This window comes from Anolis sagrei, chromosome 5 (genome assembly GCF_037176765.1).
Source record: "Anolis sagrei isolate rAnoSag1 chromosome 5, rAnoSag1.mat, whole genome shotgun sequence".
Taxonomy (NCBI): Eukaryota; Metazoa; Chordata; class Lepidosauria; order Squamata; family Dactyloidae; genus Anolis; species Anolis sagrei.
The window spans coordinates 143,829,364-143,853,346 of record NC_090025.1 but is presented as its reverse complement, the minus strand read 5'-3'; the positions used below and the strand labels follow the sequence as shown (position 1 = coordinate 143,853,346).

General features: G+C 39.2%; 1 protein-coding gene across 1 annotated transcript in view; it reads left to right on the top strand.

The window, feature by feature from the left end:
- The window catches only part of PTPRR (protein tyrosine phosphatase receptor type R), a 117,162-nt gene extending 94,928 nt beyond the window's left edge, over nucleotides 1-22,234 (top strand). The window contains exons 7-14 of the mRNA XM_060777460.2: nucleotides 1,460-1,646; nucleotides 4,034-4,118; nucleotides 7,181-7,260; nucleotides 9,020-9,157; nucleotides 13,811-13,921; nucleotides 14,778-14,935; nucleotides 16,880-16,993; nucleotides 20,849-22,234. Of these exons, the coding sequence (XP_060633443.2) occupies nucleotides 1,460-1,646; nucleotides 4,034-4,118; nucleotides 7,181-7,260; nucleotides 9,020-9,157; nucleotides 13,811-13,921; nucleotides 14,778-14,935; nucleotides 16,880-16,993; nucleotides 20,849-20,942 (967 nt within the window). The 3' untranslated portion in view covers nucleotides 20,943-22,234. The remainder of the gene's footprint in view (nucleotides 1-1,459; nucleotides 1,647-4,033; nucleotides 4,119-7,180; nucleotides 7,261-9,019; nucleotides 9,158-13,810; nucleotides 13,922-14,777; nucleotides 14,936-16,879; nucleotides 16,994-20,848) is intronic.
- Nucleotides 22,235-23,983: the final 1,749 nt, after the last annotated feature.

The window sequence follows — 23,983 nt, the reverse complement described above, 5'->3', positions numbered from 1 at the left end:
CCAAAGGGACTTGGGGCAGCTTACATATGATACAAGGTGCCTATAACAGAGCATAAAATGAAACACAAGTACAATAAAATATAATAAAAACATATAGCATATAAAAACAATTTAAAACTCAATAAAACAGTGCACAACAAAACAAGGGAATGGAATAGTGCAAAATGGGGCACACAGTCATATAACCCAGAATATCAAGGCAGATAATCCACAATATCTGCTTTGAACTGGGTTATCTGAGTTCACACTGCCATATAATCCAGTTCAAAGCAGATAATGTGGGATTTTATGCAGCCATATGGAAGGGGCCCAAGTCATTTTGCTATTTGTTCAGGGCTGCCAAGACCAGATTCAGGTCCTGATGAAAAAAATAAAAGGAGGCAGCCATTTGTCACCAAATATATGTGATTGACAATTGTGGATAATCATCATAAGCTTGCTAGACCTCTTGAGAGTCTTTCCACATTGCAGCAACTAATCAATGCGTCCTTACAAATGTAACAAGCTGCTGCTTTCCTAGCTGTGATGGAGTCCTTTCTTCTTTTGTGGAGCTCAGCCCGCAAAACTGGACAATTTGTATTTGTGCCTTGTACCTGGAGACGATCCATGAGAACTGGAAAATCAGGGCCAGACCCTGGGATAAAGCAACCATATTCTCCTTTGCTCACACATTCAAGCTAGTGAAGGCTGTAGGAGTGAATCTCAACAAAAACATATCCAAGATATTTAAGTCCTGGACTGCCTATCAGACCTCCAGGCCTGAGTAATTTGTCTGGGCTTTGCCACACTGCATTCGTGTGATGGACCAGATAGATAGATAGATAGATAGATAGATAGATAGATAGATAGATAGATAGATAGATATAAGCTGAAGTACCTCCTAGCACAGCTTTTTAAAATTTGTTTGGATAGGCTTTTTTTAAATCAGGGGTAAACAGTTTATATTGCTGGATATCTGCTGCCATTCGTTCTATTTCTAATCCTCGCCTATATGCTTCATCTATCAGTGAGAGCTGACAACATCTGGAGGACCACAAGCTGACTATGGTTTAATGCATGGATTGGCTTTGAATGTGATGAAGTAACCACAAATCAACCTTAGCATGTCAAATACAATGAATAAAATTGTTCACATCCTGACATAACAGGTGATATTGGTGACAGAAGTGCTCCTTGCACAACCAATTAATGGATATTGGGCAGTTATGTCATTTCCTTTGGAGAAATAAAAGATAGACAATAGTAAGACGATAAGAGAGAATTACAAATGAATGATAAAAGTATGTGAATTCCTTACAAAGTTGTATAAAAGAAGCATATGAATTTCTCACCTGCAAGTACTCGTAGTCTTTTGTGATACAACCTGATGTGGGCAATTTAGTAGCTCCCTGTTTAGAACAAACCCCAAATTCCTAAACAACAATTCTCATGATTGTGCGCTATTTGTCTTATGCTCCAGGCGAGGATCCAATGTTTCACTCACCTTAGATATGAGCAGCTTAGGAAGTGTTGAACCTTTTGTAGCTGTGCCCACACCAAGAGAAAAAGTAGCAATGGAGTACCTCCAGTCTGCTAGCCGGATCTTGACAAAGCAGCAGTTAAAGGACACTGTTACAAGTTCTCATTTGCTTCAGACAGAATTCATGGTAAGCATATTGATAATTTTTTTTATTTTAAAAAATGGATATGGATACAGGTTAAGTTCCAAATTTTCCCTGTGATGCACACTTATATGAAAATATTTAAAAGCTGTCTATGTGAACTACCTGGTTTTTACATACTGGAGTTTCTAGTGTTCACAAATGTTCAAGCATGTGATTACCCAACAAGCATTCTAACCTGATGCAGCATTGAGACACATGTTGTTTTTTTCTTTACCTGAACTGCTTAAAAGAAAGTTACATTTATAGTTTCATGCACTATCATAAAACTAGAATAGGCAAGTCCCTAGCTATAGATTATGATTTGTTATCAACCAACTCCTCATTGAGGCTAGCAATCCTTTAAGGGTATAGAGGAATTACATGAACAGTCAGTCTGGCAGCGGTCAATGGGTTCAACATACAGAGAGCAGGGGGGGGGGGATAGGATGAGAAGGAAAGAGATATTCATTCTCTATCCCTCAAAAACACTTACATGTTCACATAGCTGCTTTCCCCCCTTTAACCAAGCCCCAGTGCAGTGATATTTAACCTGTATCTGCTGGTGGCTCCTAGGTTAGGTATCTAAGCTACTGAACCTTTTGGGCTGAGGAAGGGTCAGCACCTTGGGAAGCTTTTTTGAAGGTCAAACTGAAACCCAATGTAGAACCTCACAACCCATTGGCATGAATGACACCATGAATGACATAGTGGCTAGGCCATTTCATATTCCACAATGGTCGTACTATTCTTCAATTTTAACACCATGATGCTTTGAATGCGATTTCCTGCTTCTTGGCAGGGGGTTGGACTGGATGGCCCACAAGGTCTCTTCCAACTCTATTATTCTATGATTCCATCCTATGGAATCCTGGGAGCTGTCGTTTTGTGATACATTTGAGCTCTTTGGCTGAGAATTCCGAATTCCCTTCCCCAAACTGCAAATCCCAGGATTCCATTGGAAGTTGTCATGGCAGTTAAATTGGAATGATAGCACTATAATAGAAAAAGGATTTGATCATGTTCACAGTTACCCTGGTGTGTTCAGGGACCAGCCACTGATTGGAAAAGGTGAGTGGAATGTCTTATGGCTCTATACCAGGTATGGGCAAACTTGGGCCCTCCAGGACTTTTGGACTCCAACTCCCACAATTCCTAACAGCTGCTAGGCTGTTAGCAGGCCCGTAGCCAGGATTTCGTTTCGGGGGGGGGGCTGAAAAATTTTCGGGGGGGGTTCGGGGGGGCTGAGTTTTGGGGGGGGCTGAGTCTGAGTGAAAGAGGGTCTAGCCTAGCAAACCTTTTGTATCATTACCCCCAATACCCCCATGCATATGGGATATATTGAGTATGGTGATCAGATCATGATATGAATAAACATAACAGTTTAAATAATGCACCAGTAAGGCCTTTTCGCGAACCACCATGAGAATTTCGGGGGGGGGGGGCTGAAGCCCCCCGAGCCCCCCCCCCTGGCTACATGCCTGGCTGTTAGGAATTGTGGGAGTTGAAGTCCATAACACCTGGAGGGCCCAAGTTTGTCCATGCCTGTTCTATGCCCTGTTTATGAAGTAGCCAAGAGCTACAAGTGTTGTACAGATTATATGATACCAACATATGACTTATTGTATCTAAGGAACACATACTGTACTCAGAAACTGTTGTCTTGCAGATTTCCTAACCCTATCCAGCATAGTTAAACCAAGAAAAGACCATCACAAATATATAAACATAACGCCAAACATAAGACAACAAGTAGAAAGGTTGATACCTACACAGTAAATACCCTCTAGGTGATCTATGCAAAGAACCCAGACCTATTTTTCAATTGAAGGTGAATGCTCCATAGCCAATTTGATTTGGGAGGAATGCCCCCAGAAGAAATGGACTGATTAGTTCTCTGAGCCATATTGTATATCCCCACACTATCTAGTACCTTTATAGTGGTAAATATGAGCAATTAAAATAGAGTTCAATACAGAAGGGATTGCATACTCTGTTCTCATTCTCTAACTCATGCTCTATTTATAAAAAGGATCACAACCTCCCCAAGTTGTTTTCCATTGTTTATAAACTCTAACAATGGCATTTGAGTATATATGTGCAGACTGAGTATAGAGTGTTTTGATGAGTTTATATCTTAGAGTGAGTTTTGAGTTTTCTCCTTTTTTTGTCTTCCCCTCTCCCTCCGCCTCCTTTCTGCAGTCTAGGATATGTAGTTCTTTTGGAAGAGTAATTTAGATTGCCATTGTTCCACCTGCTGCCCTACCTTCCAACCCACCAGCTACAATAAACACAGTTCTCCACAGCCAATCTTTATTACCTGCAAATCACACATGGCTCCTTATAAATACTTAATATTTCTTGGTCCTCTTTTCTTTTTCCTTCCTCTTTAGGAAATTCCCATGAATTTTGTGGATCCTAAAGAACTTGACATTCCCAGCCATGGAACAAAAAATCGTTATAAAACCATCCTTCCAAGTAAGTCAATTTCAATTTATTTATTTATTTAAAACATTTATATTCTGCTCTTTTCACCCCAACAGATACTCAGGGTGGAGCACAATATACAAACAGCAAACATTCAATGCTGGGACATAAAATAAACTATAAATATACACAAACATTAAAATCAGTTATCTCTACTTAAACTCAATTGTTTAAAACCATCTCAGATCAGCCACACTGGATCTAATCAGCAGGGTAGAGTTTCCTATTTTTTCCTTATTGCAGTATCCTAAAGGCTTGGTCCCACAGCCAACTTTTTACCATCTTTCTGAAGGACAGGAAGAGGGGGGCTGATCTAATCTCACCAGGGAGGGAGTTCCATAGCCAAGGGGCAATCCCTGAGAAGATTCTCTCTTTCGTCCCTGCCAATCGCGCTTGTGGTAGGACCAAAAGCAGGGCCTCCCTGGAAGATCTTAATCTCCGAATATCTTAATCATTTCAACCTTTATTAGTATTTCATTCAGCAGGGGAGCCTCCCACCCCCATCTTTTTCAACTTATGTCAGCTTTTTGATTCCTAACAATAGGTGTGCTTCTTCAACCTGGCTACCTAGAATTGCTGGCAAGTGTTGTGTGAAATGTTATCTGTATGTATTTGTCTTTTAAAAAACCATAAGCTTTCAACTTCCCTCCATCTATCTCTGACCAGCTTCTATAACCTTGTATTGAAATAATTGAAAACATCTGTATTGCCATTTATTTTTTTAGGAACTGTGAGATGGCTTTTTAATTTATTTTTTTTAATAATTTTTATTAATTTATCACATTTATTACATACTATTACATTTTGTACATCAACCTCTTTAACATGTTGTTTTGTTGTTTTGCTCTGACATTTCCCCCCTTTTCTCTTTTTTCCCCCCTTTTTTTACCACAGTGCTCCCCTCCACCCGGCTTTTTAATTTTAAGTGACAGAATTCTCTTGTTTTCATTCTTCCTTTTCCTTTGTTAAGTTGAAGCACATTATGACATTATGACTTTAAGTTGAAGCACATCATCACTGTGAACCAAGCCTGTTTTCTTGCAAATTCTTAGTACTTTGTGTATCTACTGCCATCATGCATTTTTAATGGGCACATTCACTTTTGCAAAATGCTGACAACTTTCTGCACACTCTAGAAAGCAGTTTCTCTCACATTCTTCGATCCAAATAGACATACTGAGATCAATGAAACAGAATTACCATTGTTCTAAATATTTCAAATTTAATTTGTTCGAAATAATTCAGATTTTAATTATCAATAAAAAGTTATGAATAATCTACAAACAACTCCATATGACATACATATAACAATACTTTTTTCTGTTCGCAGATTAGTATACATTAATATAAACAACTGTCTTAAGATATTAGAATCATAGGAACTTAGGACCTCATCATATATAGGTTCCAAATGCAAGTAACAGCAGGGGGATTTGCCAGACATTGTGGCAAATCCATGGGACAGCAGGAGAAACCCCGATGTTGCAATAGGTTAAATCCTTGTGCCGGCAGGACTGCTGACTGACAGGTCAGCAGTTCAAATCCAGGGAGTGAGGTGAGTTCTCAGCTGTCAGCTCCAGCTTCTCATGCAGAGACATGAGAGAAGCCTCCTACAGGATGGTAAAACATCCGGGCGTCCCCTGGGCAATGTTCTTACAGACAGCCAATTATCTCACAACAGTAGCAACTTGCAGTGTCTCAAGTTGCTCCTGGCGTGGAAAAAAAGCAGGGGAATCCATCGGTCTGCACCCCACATCACCCTCATTGTTACTTTCCCCATCACACAGGGGAAAGCATCACGATCTAGATTCCCCCTGCACTGGCCTTGTTAACTAATGAGAACATTGGCAGCCTCTCATGTTCGCTGGGGTCCATCTTAGGATGTTTCCAGGATGGAGCCAGGAAAGAGCCCTGCCAGAAGTAGCCCTGCATGATGTGATGTGCTCTGCTTTGTCCTTGCAGCATCCTAGCAGCATCCTGGGATGCTGGAAAATGTAAATGCGATGAGGTCCCTGGTGTTCATGGTACATGCTCTTTCAAATCTAATGTTAAGGTTTCCTCTTCAACATGTCTCATACAGAGGCGGCCGTAGGTAATTTTCAACAGTAAGCAAACAGTATTTTGCCCCCCCCCCCCAAACAATCATTGATATATATTTTCTGTTCATCGTGGAAGTTCTGTGTGCCATATTTGGTTCAATTCCATCATTGGTGGAGTTCAGAATGCTCTTTGATTGTAGGTGAACTATACATCCGAGTAACTACACTTGCCGCACTTGCTCCCTTGCCTGGCCCGCTTTCGGTCCGGAGGCGTGCCTGAAGACCCCGGCGTGTGCACCAAAAGTCACCTCTTCTCCTGACTTTCTCCTCAGCCATTGGGACCAAGAGAGAGAGAGAGAGAGAGGTGGAGATGCCCACCTTTCCTGAAGGTAGGCACAAAAACAAAGGAGGGAGCGGAGGTGGGAGATACCTCTAGCCGGAGGGGCTCTCTCTCTCTCTCTCTCTCTCTTGGTCCCAATGGCTGAAGAGAAAGTCAGGAGAAGAGGCGACTTTTGGTGTGCACGCTGGGGTCTTCAGACACGCCTCCGGACCCGAAGCGGGCCAGGCATGGCGGCTCCGCCCCTTGGCCCACCCGCGGATTGGGGAGAGGAGAGGAGGCGGGTGGAGCGCCAGGTGATTGGGAAAGGGAGCCGGTCATGGGGAAGGGATCGAATGCGGAGAACAATTGAGCACCGGCTGTGCTCGCACACCCAGTGGCCGGGTGGAGCAGGAACGAGAGGGCTAGGTGGGGCTCAAGGGCCCGGCCCCTTTGGGAAGAGGATTGCCCGGCAGGGAGGCAAGAAAGCCAAGGCTCCCCCCGGACTGCTAGGGCTGTTGTGAGCTGAGGGGGCGCTCCTCAAGTGGCAGTCGAGGGGCATTTACAGAGGCACCTCTGTGCCCCTGGCAAAAAAAAAGTGTTCTGCGACCGCTTACTTCGCGTAATGGACGAGCCGCCTCTGGTCTCATATACTTATGTAGTTTTCAAAAGTAGAGTGATTTTTATTGTCTTTCCAGATCCTGTAAGCAGAGTCTACTTGAAACCAAAGTACCCAGGGGATACCTTGAGCACCTATATAAATGCAAACTACATCAAGGTAAGTCAAGTAGTGTACATTGTGTAAATTTGCCATCTTCTATCTTATTTTTCTATTGAGCTATTAGAGAAAAGCATTGGTTCTACTGAGCTGTTATTCTGTTTTTCTTCCACAATATGTTGCAAAGTGTTGTTCTCACAACAATGATCAGGCTCCTTGTTGACTTCTCCCTCTATTAATAAAAAATTATGAACAATCTACAAACAGCCCCATACTCAAATCTATATAATAATGATAATAATAATTATATTTCTTACCTACCTCTCTTCATAGCTCAAGGCAAGTTACAACATAGCTAAAAACACATAATTATTATATTAAATATATTTCTATAAAATACACATAGTAAAATACACAGAACAATGATTTAAATATAGTGGACACCAAACGCGAGTTTAACATTTATTATTACAATATGTATTGACCAAATTCAATGGTCAGAAAAGACTATGTTTCTTCAAAACATTTCATCAAACTAGATGGAAAACAAAGCAAGGAGGAGGATGAGTAGAAGTGGCTGATGTTTAAGCCATAGCCTCTGCACCTGTTTGCGTCCTTAAGATGAAAAATGAGAGATGGGTACTGATATTTGAGAGACTCCACCACATCCTGTGGTGTTGGAGGAAAGTTCTGAGAGTGCCTTGGACCGTGAGAAGATCCAACCAGTCCATACTTCAGGAAATAAAGCCCGACTGCTCATTGGAGGGAAGGATAGTAAAGACAAAGATTAAGTACTTTGGCCACATTATGAGAAGAAAGGAAAGCTTAGAGAAGACAATTATGCTGGGGAAAATGGAAGGAAAAAGGAAGAGGGACCTACCAAGGGCAAGATGGATGGATGGCATCCTTGAAGTGACTGGATTGACCTTGAAGGAGCTGGGGGTGGTGACGGCTGACAGGGAACTCTGGCGTGGGCTGGTCCATGGGGTCACAAAGAGTTGGAAACAACTGAATGAATGAACAACGACTCACATCCTGAGAGGGTTTCAAATTACTTCTTGGACCCTACCAAAAAGGTTTCTGAGGCCCCTTCCACACAGCTGTAACAATCCACATTGAGCTAGATTATATGGCAGTGTGGACCCAAATAGCCCAGTTCAAAGCAGATATTGTGGGTTATCTACCTTGATATTCTGGGTTATATGACTATGTGAAAGATAGATGGTCAAGCCATGAACCTGTTTAGGCACTTATTCTTTGTTTGTCTGTTTGTCTTTCTCAAGGCCCTTCCACATAGCCATATAACCCAGAATATCAAATGTCTAAACAGTTTCATGGCTTGACCATCTATCACTTTTCCTCCCTATCACTTTGGCCCCCTCCATACAGCTGTATAAAATTCACATTGAACTGGATTATATGGCAGTGTGGACTCAGATAACCTAGTTTGAAGCAGATATTGTGGATTATCTGCCTTGATATTCTGGGTTATATGGCTGTGTGGAAGGGCATCTAACCTATGAAGAGTTTTGAAGAACCCCAAAGCCTGTCCAGTATTATGGATCTAAGTATACACCTCTGGATTTGTTTTTGTTTTTTCGCGCTCTGACATATACAACCATCTTCTCTATTTTGTGTGTGTTCAGTGGGCTATATACTCTCCTAACAAATGACCCATCAGTGACAAGTCTATGCAAGACCTCTCTGTTGTTTTTCTTCTTATTCAAATGCTTATTTGAATAATGCTTATTCAAATGCTTTTAACTTCTATTAAAATCCTAATCTAATGTGACTGTTTTTATGTCTGTTTCTAAATCAGGGTTACAGTGGCCAGGAGAAAGCTTTCATTGCAACTCAGGGACCCATGATTAATACAGTCAATGATTTCTGGCAGATGGTATGGCAAGAGGATAGTCCTGTTATTGTTATGATCACAAAACTGAAAGAGAAAAATGAGGTATGAGTTCACAACTTACTAAAGCATGAAAATTATCTTTGTGTATGTGGAAGCAGTTTCAGATGCACCCGACTCAAAGCAGTTCTCAATGTAGAACTGCAGATCCACCAAAATCATGAGCTAATCGTGACTATATTGCAGCTCACTTATTTAAATGAGTCTCTTTTGACTAAACCTGTATCCAAATTATTATTCATTATCAGTAAAAACCATAAAAGATTGGATCTAAATGTAGTCAGGCTTGTACAAATTAGTTTCTATGTTTGACATATGATATGCATAATTGTTACTTTGGGAGATTGAGCCATTGGATATTTAAAGCTGCAAAATATCTAGGTTAGCCATAGCTACTATAAACAGTTCCTTATGTGATCTGGTCAAGATATAGCTGAAAAACTCCCTGCGATAATACAGTCTGTAGAAGAAATATTTTCCCAGAGGAAATGCCAAACTTTTAAATACCCCTGACGATGTTTTAAAAGAATGACTTGAAAGCAACACCCTCAAGTTTCCAACATCTCAGGAAGCCCTGTGTTTACCTGAATAGCTCAAGCTCATTACAATATTGTTTATATGCATTGTTGTGAACGGACAGTGGCAATTTCCTTCTAATGAAGGAGGGGGAGACTTCTTAATTTGTTCCCAGGCTACAGGGAGAAAGTCTGTGTTTACATGAGCTTTTGACATTCCACTGTGAAATCCTGGCAAACATGTTAAGTACTGTTTGGGTTATAGGCAAATTATTATACCATCTTATTTGCATGGCATGTAAGCATGGCAGCTTAGATTTTGTGAATATCTACAACCCTATTTTAATTATATAAGTAAGTGTGTGTGTGGTTGCACTCAAAAAAGGAGAAAAAGCAGAAACACAAATAACTAAGCAAGACATCAAAATGGTGGTATGATATGGAAAAGTCAGAAATATCTTATATGTAAGTCAATTTGTGAGACATCGTACTTGCTGAAAGCCTCTACCAAATCATTTTTTACCTGAACAAGGTCTTCAGTTTTTATTTGGCTTAATACTGAGTTATGTTGTTGTGTGTCTTCAAGTTTTTTCTCACTTATGGCTGTCCTAAAGTGAACCTATCACAAAGTTTTCTGGGGCTGAGAGTGTTTGACTTTCTAGGATCACCCAGTGGGTTTTCATGGCCAAGTGAGGATTCAAACCAGAGTCATAGTTTAAGACTCAAACCATTAACCACACACAGAAAAAAAAAATCAGCATCCCATCCATGGCCTTGGAAAAGGGGAAATGACACTCATTTGGATCAGATGCCTTTTTGTATCAAAAATGGAAAACACAATGAAAACACAACTTGTCTCTATCTCCAACACAGGAAAATGAACCAAGTTTCATCTGAAGCACAGAGATGTAATTTCTGTCTAATTTTCTTCTCAAAGTACTTTTAACATTTTTCTTCCAGCTTTTGAAAGCCTTTGAAAAGTATTGTTTTGATGTCTGCTCCCAGTTAGTGACATTTCATGTGAAATTCACATGGTATGTTTTGCACAGAAAACTACATTTTCTGCACTGAAAACAGTATTTCCCCCGCAGAAAATCATGGTCCCCCAAGGAAATATTAATTTTGCCAAGAAAATGCTTTTTTTTCCTGCACAAAACAATCATGTGCAAATCTTACAATGAATTAGTTTTGACTATACTCTTTTTAGGGGAAAGTATGGGCAATGTCTTGCTTTTGTTTGAAACAGCTGTGACAAATGCAAGCAATCTGTCAAAGTATTTTTCAGTTTTCTGAAATATAGTTTTCATGATCAAGAGACAAATTGTATATGAAATGTTCACATCAGAAATGTCTAAAGTAATGTTAGGATCAATCCCCAAAAGGAAATAAATGAAAAGAAAGGCATGATGAAATGGAATCAAAAAATAGTATTCTCCTGTCAGTTAAATGATGTTTGTGCATATATAGCTTAACATTTTGCAGTAAGTCCATGTTGGAAAATAAGCTCACAAAACAATGTGTGTATAGACAATTTATACCCATATTCCAAAGAATTGAATTTTTTAACACTTATGTATGAAACTTCACACAACAGTGCCCAAATTAGTTGCAGGGGATTGTTTTGATTTTGTTTGGACTCATCGGAATAAATACTTTGAATGGATTAGTAAACATCATTAATTATTTCCAACTTCAAATAAAACTCGAAAGTTGCAAATAATCAGACATGTAAACTATATGTTGTGTTTCACACACTGCAAATAATTTTTATTTGTTTCGAAGTCCTTTTATCAGTACAATAAATTGGAAGTGGGTGAGATTTCTAAAGTCATAGTAGCAGAGTAATAAAAATAAAGCTCCTTTAACAATAGTTTCTAATGTTCCTTGAACATTAGAAACTATTGTGATGGAGGGAGGCTGTGCCTTATCCTCTCAGAGAAAGCTGCCAATTAGAAGGACTGGGAACAAGATAAGAAACCTTTCCTGAACTAGCGTCCAAAGTCTTTAGGGAGCTGCACATACAGTAGACTCATTTATCAAGACATCTCAGAAGTGGACAATCAGATTGTGACTATGCATGGTGCACCTGCAGTATTTGATATTGTTCTTCCTTCTGTTGGAAAAAGAAATATCTTCCAAAAGAGGTGAATGGTGCTGCTTGTAGAGATGGAGCTAGTGATAAAAAGAAAGAGGTGGTGGTGATGGTGCTGGCAATAATGATGATTGTTGTTGTTGTTGTTGTTGTTATGGGATGGTGGGGATTGTTGTTATCCTGTCTTGGAAAAAATATTATTATTTATCATGCTGGAAATGCTGAGGTTTGTAGTTGAAAAAAATTCCAAATGATGATTTGCAATTTCAGTAAAGTCTCAGGGTTTCATGGATTAGTTGTAGTAAAATTTGACAGGAGGTTTTGAAGGCTGAGCATTGCATTGCTAGTGTCAATCCAGTGATTACCAAGCCTTGGTTCTTCGGGTGTTTTGGAGTTCAATGCCCAGAGACCCTAGCTGATCTGGCCAACAGTCAGCAATTCTGGGAACTGAGGTTTAAAATATATGGAGGACCAAAGTTGGGGAACCACTGCATAGACAGGGCTTCAATTGCTGGAAGTTCCCTGCTTGCTTGAATGAAATTCTGTACTTCTCCTGGAAAGCAATCTCTTAAATTAGCCAGTATGGTTTCATTTGACAGAATATGTGTTTTTGAATATGTGAGAGGTAAAGGAGTTTTACTTTTTCTTACATAAATGAACTGATAATGAATGAATTTGTTACAAAATAAGCTTTGGAGAATATCTGTTTTATGGATTTGATATATTGCATTGTTTCATTGCTCTGGAGATATCAAATGGAATTGCACTAGAGATTTTCTTTCCCATGTTTTCCGTGGTTTTGTCTGAGGAGAGAGATCTTGTCTGGTTTTTTGTAAATCATTAGTATAGGGATATTTAGCTCATACAGAATGAAGGTCTGAATAAATATTATTTTCCTAGCTCTTCCTTAATGTTGATGTCATCTTATATGGAAAATGAAATCAGAAATATAATGAAGATGTATCTCATATACACCTCCTGTACAATTATCTCCTCTTTCAAAACTATAGTTTGCTAAAAACTATGGAACTTGAATGTTTTCTTGAACTCTTCATAATTTATAGGAAACTGAGTCAAAACCAGTGATCATATTTTCAAACTCATTTAGTTATTATTGTTCTTATATAATCAAAATGACACATGGACAAGACATAGGTACTGTCAATCAAAGTTGAATCAAAGGTTTTGCAAAAGTATAATAAATCTTTATGGGAAAAGAAACAAACACCTCGATGTGAACTGAGCTATCTCAGTCCATGCATAATAATGATCAATTGCTTTCAGGAAGTGGTCAAAGAAAGCCAGGGAAGCATTATAGAACAGAGTTTCCTAGGAAAGGACATGGGTGACTGGCTAGAACATGGAATAGAAACATTCCAACTTGCAAAATCATGTTGCATATTCTAGTTATTTATTTAAAATTACTGGAATCCTGTATGGAAGCTATGATATGTAAACACACCATAGTTATGCAGTGAATCCCAGCCCAATCCATTCTCCCAATTCCAATTTTCCAGGAACCAACTGCTGCAATCTCTCACATCAGTCAGTTGCTTTCTGATTGACACAGGAACAAATCCCCATTGTTCACAGCAACTGCTACCCAGTATATGGAGATTGGGGAATTTTCATAATCCCTGGGATGTATAGGGATCATGAATCTGTAACAGACATATGTAACCCTATGTTATACATTCACAATTATCATAGAGTATTCTGGCCAATATGTATAAATACCACCCTATTATTATTTTATCTGGTCAGTTTACAAGAAATAGACGTGTGTTTCATTCTGTTATGTCTTGAACCTTACTGAGTACAATCCCTAAATATTAACAATACTGTCTTAGGAATGGAATCATAATTTGGTTCACTATTTTTTATTCATAGCTTTTTGTTACAGTTATACCTCATCATTTGTCCAGTGAGGGAGAAATATTGACTGGTCCAAGGTCATCCAATGATCTTGACAATCAATTCAGTCAAGCATTCTAACTACTACACCATATTGTTTTAATTAATTAGGAATAATTCAAATTTACATTCAAAAACAAATCTAAAGTAATGTTTCATTTTTACTTTTTTTTCCAGAAATGTGTGCTCTATTGGCCAGAGAAGAGAGGTATCTATGGGAAAGTAGAAGTACTTGTCAACAGTGTGCAAGAATGTGAGAATTATACTGTCCGTAATCTTACACTAAAGGTAATTTATTTTTTAAAACCTGATGGTTAGATTGTGGAACTGATTTACACTAGGGGGAGAACTGAACATTCAGTAGGTTTTAGGGAAAAAGTAGAAATAATGAATTTAAGAAAAAGCATAAAAGCCCTATGCATCCCTCTATATGCAGAATATGTCAGCATTAGATCATGGCATAGTAAAATCTTGTATTGTAGTTCCCATAGTCTCCAAGGCTAGAGGATTCTGGCAGTTGAAGTGCAAGAAAAAATGTGACCAATATAACATTGCATATGTCTAAATATATGTATCAGTCAGATGTGTACAAAAACGATGTCAAATAATGAAATATTCAGGTTTTACAGATGAATAACCCAGACATTGTTGGATTTCCCAGCATTGGCCAGGGTTGATGGGAGATGCAGTTTACAAGCATCTAGGAGCCCATAAGTTATCCACCCATAACTTTATTGACATATACACATCTACTGAAAGAGAGCTCATGACATGACAAAAGTGAATTTTAGCCTTGCTAGACCTTGTCCTCATGTGTAATAGGAGCATTTTAGAGCTATTCATTTTGTTTTATATTTTTTAATCTGTCTTTCATTGCACCTTGTTTGTTTTTTTAGCTCTGTGTGTTTGTGAGGGGCACTTTGATTTTTCACATTCAAGCCCATTTTGGGACATAGGCCATATTTGGACACCAGGATGCACTGAAGTTCATTGGGATCAGAAAATGTCTCTGTTTTACACAGTGGGGGTTTCTTTATTGGGATTCGTTCCTTCGGCTGGGAGACCTGCTTTTATATCCTTCTTTTTAGAGAGTAATGCTACATATGGTCTATGGTTTATCATAAATGTGTGTCTTTATTTTCAGCAAGGAAGCCAGTCAAGACAAGTCAAACACTATTGGTACACATCCTGGCCAGACCACAAAACCCCAGATAGTGCTCAACCACTTTTACAGCTCATGCTGGATGTCGAAGAAGACCGGAAGCCATCAATTGGAAGAGGACCTGTCATTGTGCATTGCAGGTAATTTGCTTTTTTCAAAATGTTATATCTCTTGAAAATTCAATAAAGTAGAATTTATTACTTTGCAGGAGTAGGCACAGTGCAGACCAAGGATCAGATACAGCCAACAAGAGGCATTTTTGAGAATTATTATTATTATTATTATTATTATTATTATTACCCCATTTTCCCAGGAATGGGAACCAGTGTAGCTGACAATTTTAAAAGTAATGCAATGAAGAAAAAAAACACAGAAATGTCAAACTCAATAGAATTATTAAAATAATGAAGTTAAAATCCATAAAAACATTAAAAGCAGTTTAAATTCATTCAAAACCATGCAGCAACCAGTGGCCCATTCTTTTAAAACTTTAAATATTTGTTCCTAACACTTTATTAATAGATCTGGTAATTTATTGATCATGTCTGCTTTTAAATCCTCCCCTTACAATAATCTTTTTTTACAATCTCAAGGAAAAGTGTAATTTTGCATTCCCACCATAATGTGGCAGAACACAGCTACACATTTGTCCTGTGACTCTATCCAGTTGTTTAAGGAAGTAAGTAAAATCAAATAATGCCTAAGAATCAACACTGACTTTGGCTGTGCAGTTTTTTCAATGTGTAAAGAATAGTGGGATTACTATTGTGTAACGATTGGCCACTATTCACCATTTGTATATAATCTCCCAGTTATGTCATGGTTTTATGATGACACACATTCCAGAGGTTTGTTGACAAGGAGACCTAGTTTTCAATCATTTGAAAATGATTTTGAGTTGAATTCTTCTGTAAATAATTATGCCCAGTCAACTTAGGCCATTTTTAGTTTCATTAGTTTCATTCTACATTAGCATCCACAAAATCAAGAAAAAACACATGTATTTGTGTACAAAATAAATGTGAATACAGGTCTAGCCCAAGGCACTTTGCTACCTGAGGTGGAGAAACAAATCCACACAAGTCAAATTACATAATACTCAAAGCCAGCAAAATGTTTTGGCACTGTGTCCCACAAGTACATTTCCTTCCCTGTTGTCTGCAATAAAAATACAATGAAAACAAATTTAATGAAAGCAATGAGAGCAAATTTGCTGTTCTTTCATTATATCCTGCTGCCAGAGGTAACTCCATCATTCTGCATATCTGCTGGTATTATCATATACAGTCAGCCCTACACATTAGCTGGGGTAAGGGGAACAGCTTCCCTGCAAAAATGTGTAACGTGAATTTTTTAAAAGGGTGTACGGAAGGATCCATAATGTCTAGAGAAAATTTATTTCTAAGAATCTCTAAGACCTCCAGTGCAACTCTTTGGACAACATCTGTTCTGTAGTAATTTAATATTAACAGTTCTATCTAAATTATGGAATCATAATTTGGTCCAACAGTGCATCACATTCCTCTTTTTCTGTTGATAACATTATACTATATTCATCATCAGTGGTTGGAATCTTGTATATCATAAGTTATAACTGTTACATTTTCATGATCTCTACATAGTCCATAATTTAGTGGCTACATGGGGACCATGAAATTCCCCTAGTCCACACTTACTAGACAGCAGCTGCTGCGGTCTCTGGCACAAATGGGAATTGCACCAGGGATCCTGTTTCAGCTTCTTGCAATGGGGATTGCTCCCATGGCAGTGGGCCAATAGTAGCCAGTTGCTTCATAAGTCATAAAGGAATAGACCTCTGTGGATCACAGCAGCTGCTACCCAGTAGATAGGGATTGCAGGGAGCGAAACTAATATTCATTGTGTCCCACAGTAACAGTGCAGCATATGCATGCATAAAGACCATAAAACATTCCATCATCATTTATTCCCTTCCTTTTCCCCCAAAACTGGAACTGAAAGTGGCTTTGAAAAAGATTTCTAGTTTCCTTATAAGTCCATGCTTATTGATGAATATCATTCTGACTCCATTTATGTTTGGTCTCATTTAAAATATATATTTTTAGTGCTGGAATAGGAAGAACTGGATGCTTTATTGCTACTACTATTGGGTGTCATCAGCTCAAGGAAGAAGGAGTTGTTGATGCATTAAGCATTGTCTGCCAACTGCGTTTGGACAGGTAAGGTGACATAAAATGGAAAACCCCACCTGATATTTCTTAAGTCCCATTTGCCCCTATTCTAATCTCACTAATTCTGACTTTGTATACATTATAAACATAACAAGCACAATTAGCAAATTAATGCAGTCAGCGTCCAGCTAGGTATGAGAACAAGTAGATATGCATAAAAGCATCACTATGTCTATTAGCAATTTCCAGATATTTTGTATGCTTTTCCTGCCAAAGAGAACAAGAGTTTTATTGATGGGCAAGAAAGATGGAGTGAGTGCCATGCTGGCTGTGGATTTGTGAGAGTTGTCGTCCAAGGTCTGGTTGATCCCAACTTTCTGAAAGAGACTGTAGTCTCAGACTAAATGAGCAACCCTACTGTGGCAAATTACAGTTTACAATAAAGATGTTTCTTTCACCAGAGTATTGTTGGACCTTGAGTATAAATACATAAAGTATATTCATATATAAGTCGAGAAATTTTAGTCAAACAATCAACCCCAAAAACCTGAGCCAACCTATCCATGGGTCATTGTAAGTGCTGTACCCAGGTATGTAGCCGGGGGGGGGGGGGGACTTCAGGGGCTTCACCTCCCCCCCCCCCCCCGAAATTCTCATGGTGGTCCGCGAGCAGGCCTTACTGGTACATTATTTCAACTGTTATGTTTATTCATATCATGATCTGATCACCATGCTCAATATATTCCATATGCATGGGGGTATTGGGGTAATGATACAAAAGGTTTGCTAGGATAGACCCCCTTTCACTCAGACTCAGCCCCCCCCCCCCAAAAAAATCAAAATCCTGGCTACGGGCTGTACCTTAACAATTGTCAGAAAAAGGAACCATCTTCGAATAGAGTTGCAAAAGTTGACAGCTTAGTCTAGTGGTTTCTAACCTTTGGCCCTCCAGTTGTTTTGGACTTCAACTCCCAGAAATCCCTGCCAACTTACAAGCTGTTAGGAATTGCAGGAGCTAAAGTCCAAAATACCCAGGAACCACTGGCTTAGTTCATCCAGGGAGAACCTAGAAGAAGGACTGACCTCCTCTATTTTCTCCACCATGTCACCAATTCTGGTCTTTTTAATGCCTGAGTGGTGAAATGGCGGTGGTGATGGACGTGGCCATTGGTGTTTTCCCCTTTTTGTCAAATAACACCCTACTTATCCATAGATCATATTTTGGCCTCCAAACCTGTCCTTGACTTATACATGAGGCCAATTTATACATGAGTATGTGCAGTAATGATGTTTTCAAGGATCTAATGATTTTCTTTTCTATTTTTTTCTGTTTCTTGGTTATTTTTGCAATAAGAACCTACAATTTTCAGTAAAGGAATAGTAGGAGAAGTGGTACATTGCCCTTTCCCTTCCATCTATCTTTCAACCATTTTAGTCCAGGCTTCTCTTCTGTAATTATGCAGAACCTCCACAATTCATTTATGTCATGCCTTTTAACACACGTATCTGATCCATACATTTATGGTCAGATTAAACAGAATTGCTGCTAAGGCACTGAAATGAATCACCACTGCAAACATTTCTTCAGTGTCAGCTGGTAACACAGGAAGCCTGGTAGGCGTTAGAAAAAGGACAGGAAAAGCTGCACATTGTACATGTGCTCTCAGGGCACGGAGGGTCACATATTTAGTGTAAGAATGAAAATGCATTGGCATTGGGAGTCATATTCTCATTTGGTTATACGTTTTAAGATGCACGTTGCTCTGTCCAAGTGAAATCAGTGAATAGTTGAAGAGCAGTGTGCACAATGAAGAAGGACAAGCCAAATCCGAATGTGTGATTTGAAATTTTCAGTGTATTTATTTATTTATTTATTTGCTACATTTCTATCCTGACCTTCTCATCCCAAAGGGGACTCAGAGCTGCCTTACAAAAAGGCAGTAAATTGATACCATAACAAACATACAGTAAAATAAACACATATACCAGTACATTAAAAGCAGGAAATTAAAACATTAAAATTAAAACCAATTAGTAAAATCACATAATCCAAAATCAAATCCAAGGCCATTCCATTAATCATTTCACTATTCCATATTCTTGTATTAACTAACTTGCTAGCCAAAAGCTTGGTTCCATAACCACGTTTTTGCTTTCTTCCTTAAGATCAGGAGGGTGGGGGCTGCTCTAATTTCACTGGGGAGAGAGTTCCATAGGTGAGGGGCCATCACTGAGAAGGCCCTGTCTCTCGTCCACACCAGTCGCACCTGCAAGTGGTGGGATTGAGAGCAGGACATCCTCGGATGATCTTAACCCCCGAAATGGTTCATAGAGGGAGATACATCCGAACAGATCTGTTGAGCTAGAACCGTTTAGGGCTTTATAGGCTAAAGCGAGCACTTTGAATTGTGTTTGGTAGCAGACTGGCAGCCAGTGGAGTTGACATAGCAGGGGGGTTGTATGCTCCCTGTACGCTGCCCCAGTGAGTAATCTGGCTGCCACCAGTTGGACCACTTGACACTTCTGAACAGTTTTCAAAGGCAACCCCACATAGAGCGCATTGCAGTAATGTATTAGGGTGAAACAAGAGCATGGACCACAGTGAACAAATCTGGCTTATCAATGTACGGGCGCAACTGGTGCACAAGTTTTAATTGTGCAAAAGCTCCCCTGGCCACTGCCAAGACTTCGAGTTCCAGGCTCAACGATGAATTCAGGATCACTCCCAAGCTGTGAACCTGTGACTTCAGGGGGAGTGTAGCCCCATCCAACCCTATACCCTGTTTGGCCTTTTGACTGACCAGGAGTACCTCTATCTTGTCTGGATTCAATTTCAATTTGTTTGCCCTAATCCAGTCTGTTGCAGCTGCCAAGCAATGGTTCAGAACCTGAACAGCCTCTTTAGTAGCAGGTGGAAAGGAGTGAAAGAGTTACTTATCATCTGTGTACATATAACATCGAACTCCAACACTCCGAGTGATCTCTCCTAACAGTTTCATGTAGATGTTAAACAACATGGGAGGCAATACTGAGCCCTGTGAACCCCACTAGAGAAAGATTGTGGGGCCAAGCAGGTGTCCCCCCAGCAACAACTTCTGAGAGCGACCCTCCAAGAAGGACTGGAACCACTGTAAAACAGTGCCCTCAAGCCCCATTCCCGTGAGGCATCTCAGAAGGATACCATGGCCTATGGTATTGAAGGCCACTGAGAGGTCCAGGATAACCAACAGGGACCCACTCCCCCTGTCCAGTTCCCTGCGTAGATCATCTATTAAGGTGACAAAGGCCGTTTCTGTTCTATGACCCGGCCTAAAGCCAGACTGTGCTAGATCCAGATAATTGGTTTCCTCCAAGAACACCTGGAGTTGTGAGGCCACCACACATTTCATGGTTCTGCCCAAAAATGGGAGATTGGAAACTGGCCCAAAGTTATTCGATTGAGTGGGGTCCAGTGATGGTTTTTTCAACAGCGGTTTTATGATGGTCTCCTTTAGGCCCGCTGGAATCTTGTCTTCTTGTAAGTCAGCCCAAACAAGATAGGCCAGCATTCCTAGCTAGTGAGATTTTGCTGTGCCAGTCTGCTATCAAGCAGATAATTTTCTAAGAAGCAGTTCCTCACCTATCACTTCTATTACATATATGAACATTGACGCATATACAATCTAATATTTTATTACGATGTTTGAGGATTATACACATACATTATATACATAGGACTCTAAAATACAGAAAGCAAGTTGACTAGACATAGTAGCTGCTGAGATTATACATAGCATGAGATATGGCAAGATGATAGGGAGCATGATAGGACCTTAGGGTAGGATTTTGACACTCTGATGTTGCTTGATCATACTTTTGTCTCTCACAAAATGTACCATCACCCTTTTTCCTTTTTTCCTTCAGAGGTGGAATGGTCCAAACCAGTGAACAGTATGAATTTGTGCATCATGCTTTGAGCCTCTATGAAAGCAGACTCTCTGCTGAAGTGGTCCCATGAATTCAAGAAGGGAGAATCAAATGAGTCAATCTCTCTTGAGGTAATTGATTTATTACCTACCAGCAACTTCTTCAAGGAGTTTACGGCTATGGAAGAAAAGGCATTGCAGTCAGCTTGTAAAAGGAATGTGGATGGTTTTTTAAAAAAAATATGCATAAACGATTGGTGGATCCTTGTCTTGAATGTAATGTGAGTTCCCTGAAACAGTTTTACTGAAGGTTAATGTACCGATGTTACATTTGGATTTTGCATATATCTTATGGGAGATTTATTTCTGTATTAATGGAATCTGCCACACAGAATGTATGTAACGTATGTATGTATGTTCTATAACAGCTGGACATGGGAAATTTAACTGATGAAATGTGTATAAACAATTTAACGTTTGCAAAATTTGTCTTGTGAAATAGGCTGTCAGGTGTTCAACTGTACCTGTTAAGTGCTATGACATATTTTGTGATAAATGTAATTTGGATTCATGTGGGATTCTTGCTGCTAAAAACCACAAGTGATTGATTATGAATTCAAATGATATTGAGGGGGGAAGTTTTTAAAAGTTAGTAAAAATCAATTGATTTTGAAATTATACAAAATCAGTTTGTATTTTATATAACAGCTCTAGTAAGTACTCTTAGGTATTTGATGTGTATAGCAACTTCTGTAAAGCATTGCGGAACACAATGGTTACAACACAAGGAGAATATTTCATGAGCAAGCCCGATTAAAAGAAAGTTGGAAAAGAAGCCCATATTGTCATGTAGGTTCAAATGTTGTGGAATTTGAGCTCATTTCAAAAGGCTTGTTCAAAAGTGGTTTCCAATGGGTTGAGTCCAGTGTCTTCTTCAATGTTATGTATTTATTCAGTGCTGTTTATTGTCTTAGAAGCTACTTTATGCTCCAGGACAGAATCCAGTGTATTTCTAAATCTTGTGAGACATTTTACTTTTGAGGGCAGGGGGACTTTGTTACATATATTTAAAAATAAAAATTTTAAATATCTGCCTGTCTTTTACTAAAATGTCGGAGTTTTTTCTAATAAAATGTCAAACCTTTCATTCCTTTTAATGAGAGATGGACGTTTTGGAGGTGGAAATGTAGAATACTATATGAAAAATGAGGATCTTATTTTCTTTATTTTGTTTATATCTTGGCAATGATCTAGTTATTTAGCAGGTATGCCTCTCTTTTTTTGGAAACAGATATAGGGTTTCAGCATTGTATCAAATAATGAGTTTATTAAACAGTGATGTTCTGCTTCATATAGCCAATAAACTTGGTATAAAATATCTGAATACGCTTGCATTTCTCTTTATTTCCTTGATTATCATTGTATTTTGCAACTCTTCTAATCTAATAGACCCTAAAGACATGGATTACTGTACTTTGTTAATTTTCTGCTGCAGTGCCCACAAGACATATTCACTGAACCTGGACATTTTCTCAATGCAAATTTAGTCAGCCCTACATATTAACAGTTTCTGTATCTATTATATTAAACCATCCATGACACAGATCCATGTCTTCATACAACTATCCATGATCCCTACAAATCTAAAAAGCAAACCTTTACTTTGTCATATTATATAGGAGACAAGTTTTTGCTGTACTGCTATATATAAAGACAATTGAGCATCCACAGATTTTCAAATTCACAAATGTTTGTCTCCACAATGGGTTCTGAAGCCAAACCCCAGCAGATAGCAAGAGCTCATTGTATAGCATGTCATTCCTGTGCAATACCCAGTTAAACCAAAATGGGCTTTGAGAACATTCCACATTGAAATTTACCTGCCTTTGAACCTTTCTCTGGAATACTTTCTGTACTTCAAGTTCTATGTTTCAGTATCCACTGTGGAATATAGGCAAGCCCCATACCCAAACTGAGATGAACTTCTGCTTAGAGGCAACAGCAATATCATTGCCAAATCCTCCTGAACTCCCTGACATTGCCCTCTTTTGATGAATATGGGTGTCATGTTGCACATACTACACCCCTAAACTAGGCTGCTGACCTCTGATGTAGTAGAGAGTGATATCTACTTCATAGGTGATCCCTTGTGGCCAAGTATGATTGCCTTCCAACTGTAGGGCCTTGGAGGTAAATCCATAGCTGACTGTAGAGACCTATTCCAGATCTGCATGTTCTTTCACCATGAGGACATTAATTTCCAGATGGAAGATGGTCACGACAAGGGTTGGTTTGATGCACCTCCCTATTGACACGTTTCTCCCTTTCTCCCTCCATTCGTGCCTCTTCGAATTCTCCAGCACTGTTGGTAACAGTTGGTGTCCGTTTGAATGCTCGAGTGTCAGGGCTTCCGTGCCCCCAGTGTCTATGCCACAGTTTTTAAGGTTAGCTTTAAGCCCATCTTTAAATCTCTTTTCCTTTTCACCAACATTCCATTTTCTATTCTTGAGCTGAGAGTATATTAACCGTTTTAGAAGATGGCAATCAGGCATTTGGACAACATGGCCAGTCCAACAAAGTTGATGCTTAAAGATCATCACTTCAATGCTGGTGGTCTTTGCTTCTTCCAGAACACTGACATTTGTCTGCCTCCCTTCCCAAGAAATTTGCAGGATTTTTTTGGAGGCAATGCTGATGGAATCATTCTAAAATTGAGAGTATAGGGTCCACATTTTGCAGACATACAGCAGACTTGGGAGGACAAAAGCTTTAGAAGCGAGCACCTTAGTATCCCTCTGAATATGCCAATCCTCAAAAACTCTGCTTCATTCAAAAATATGCTGCACCTACACAGCTCAGATAGTGTAATATTTCGGTGTCAATATTGATTTTTGTGGCTGCCAAGGTAGCAGAAATGGTCAACATTTTCTAGCGTCACACCATTAAGCTGAATTTCTGGCATTGCAGAAGGATTGGTTAGTGCCTGCTGGCAGAGCACTTTGGTTTTCTCAATGTTCAGTGTGAGGCCAGGCTTTTTTATATAGTTCTGCAAAGTAGCTTATAGATCTTCTTCTGAATGAGTACTGACTACATTAACATTAGCATATTGGAGTACTATAACAGACATTGTTGT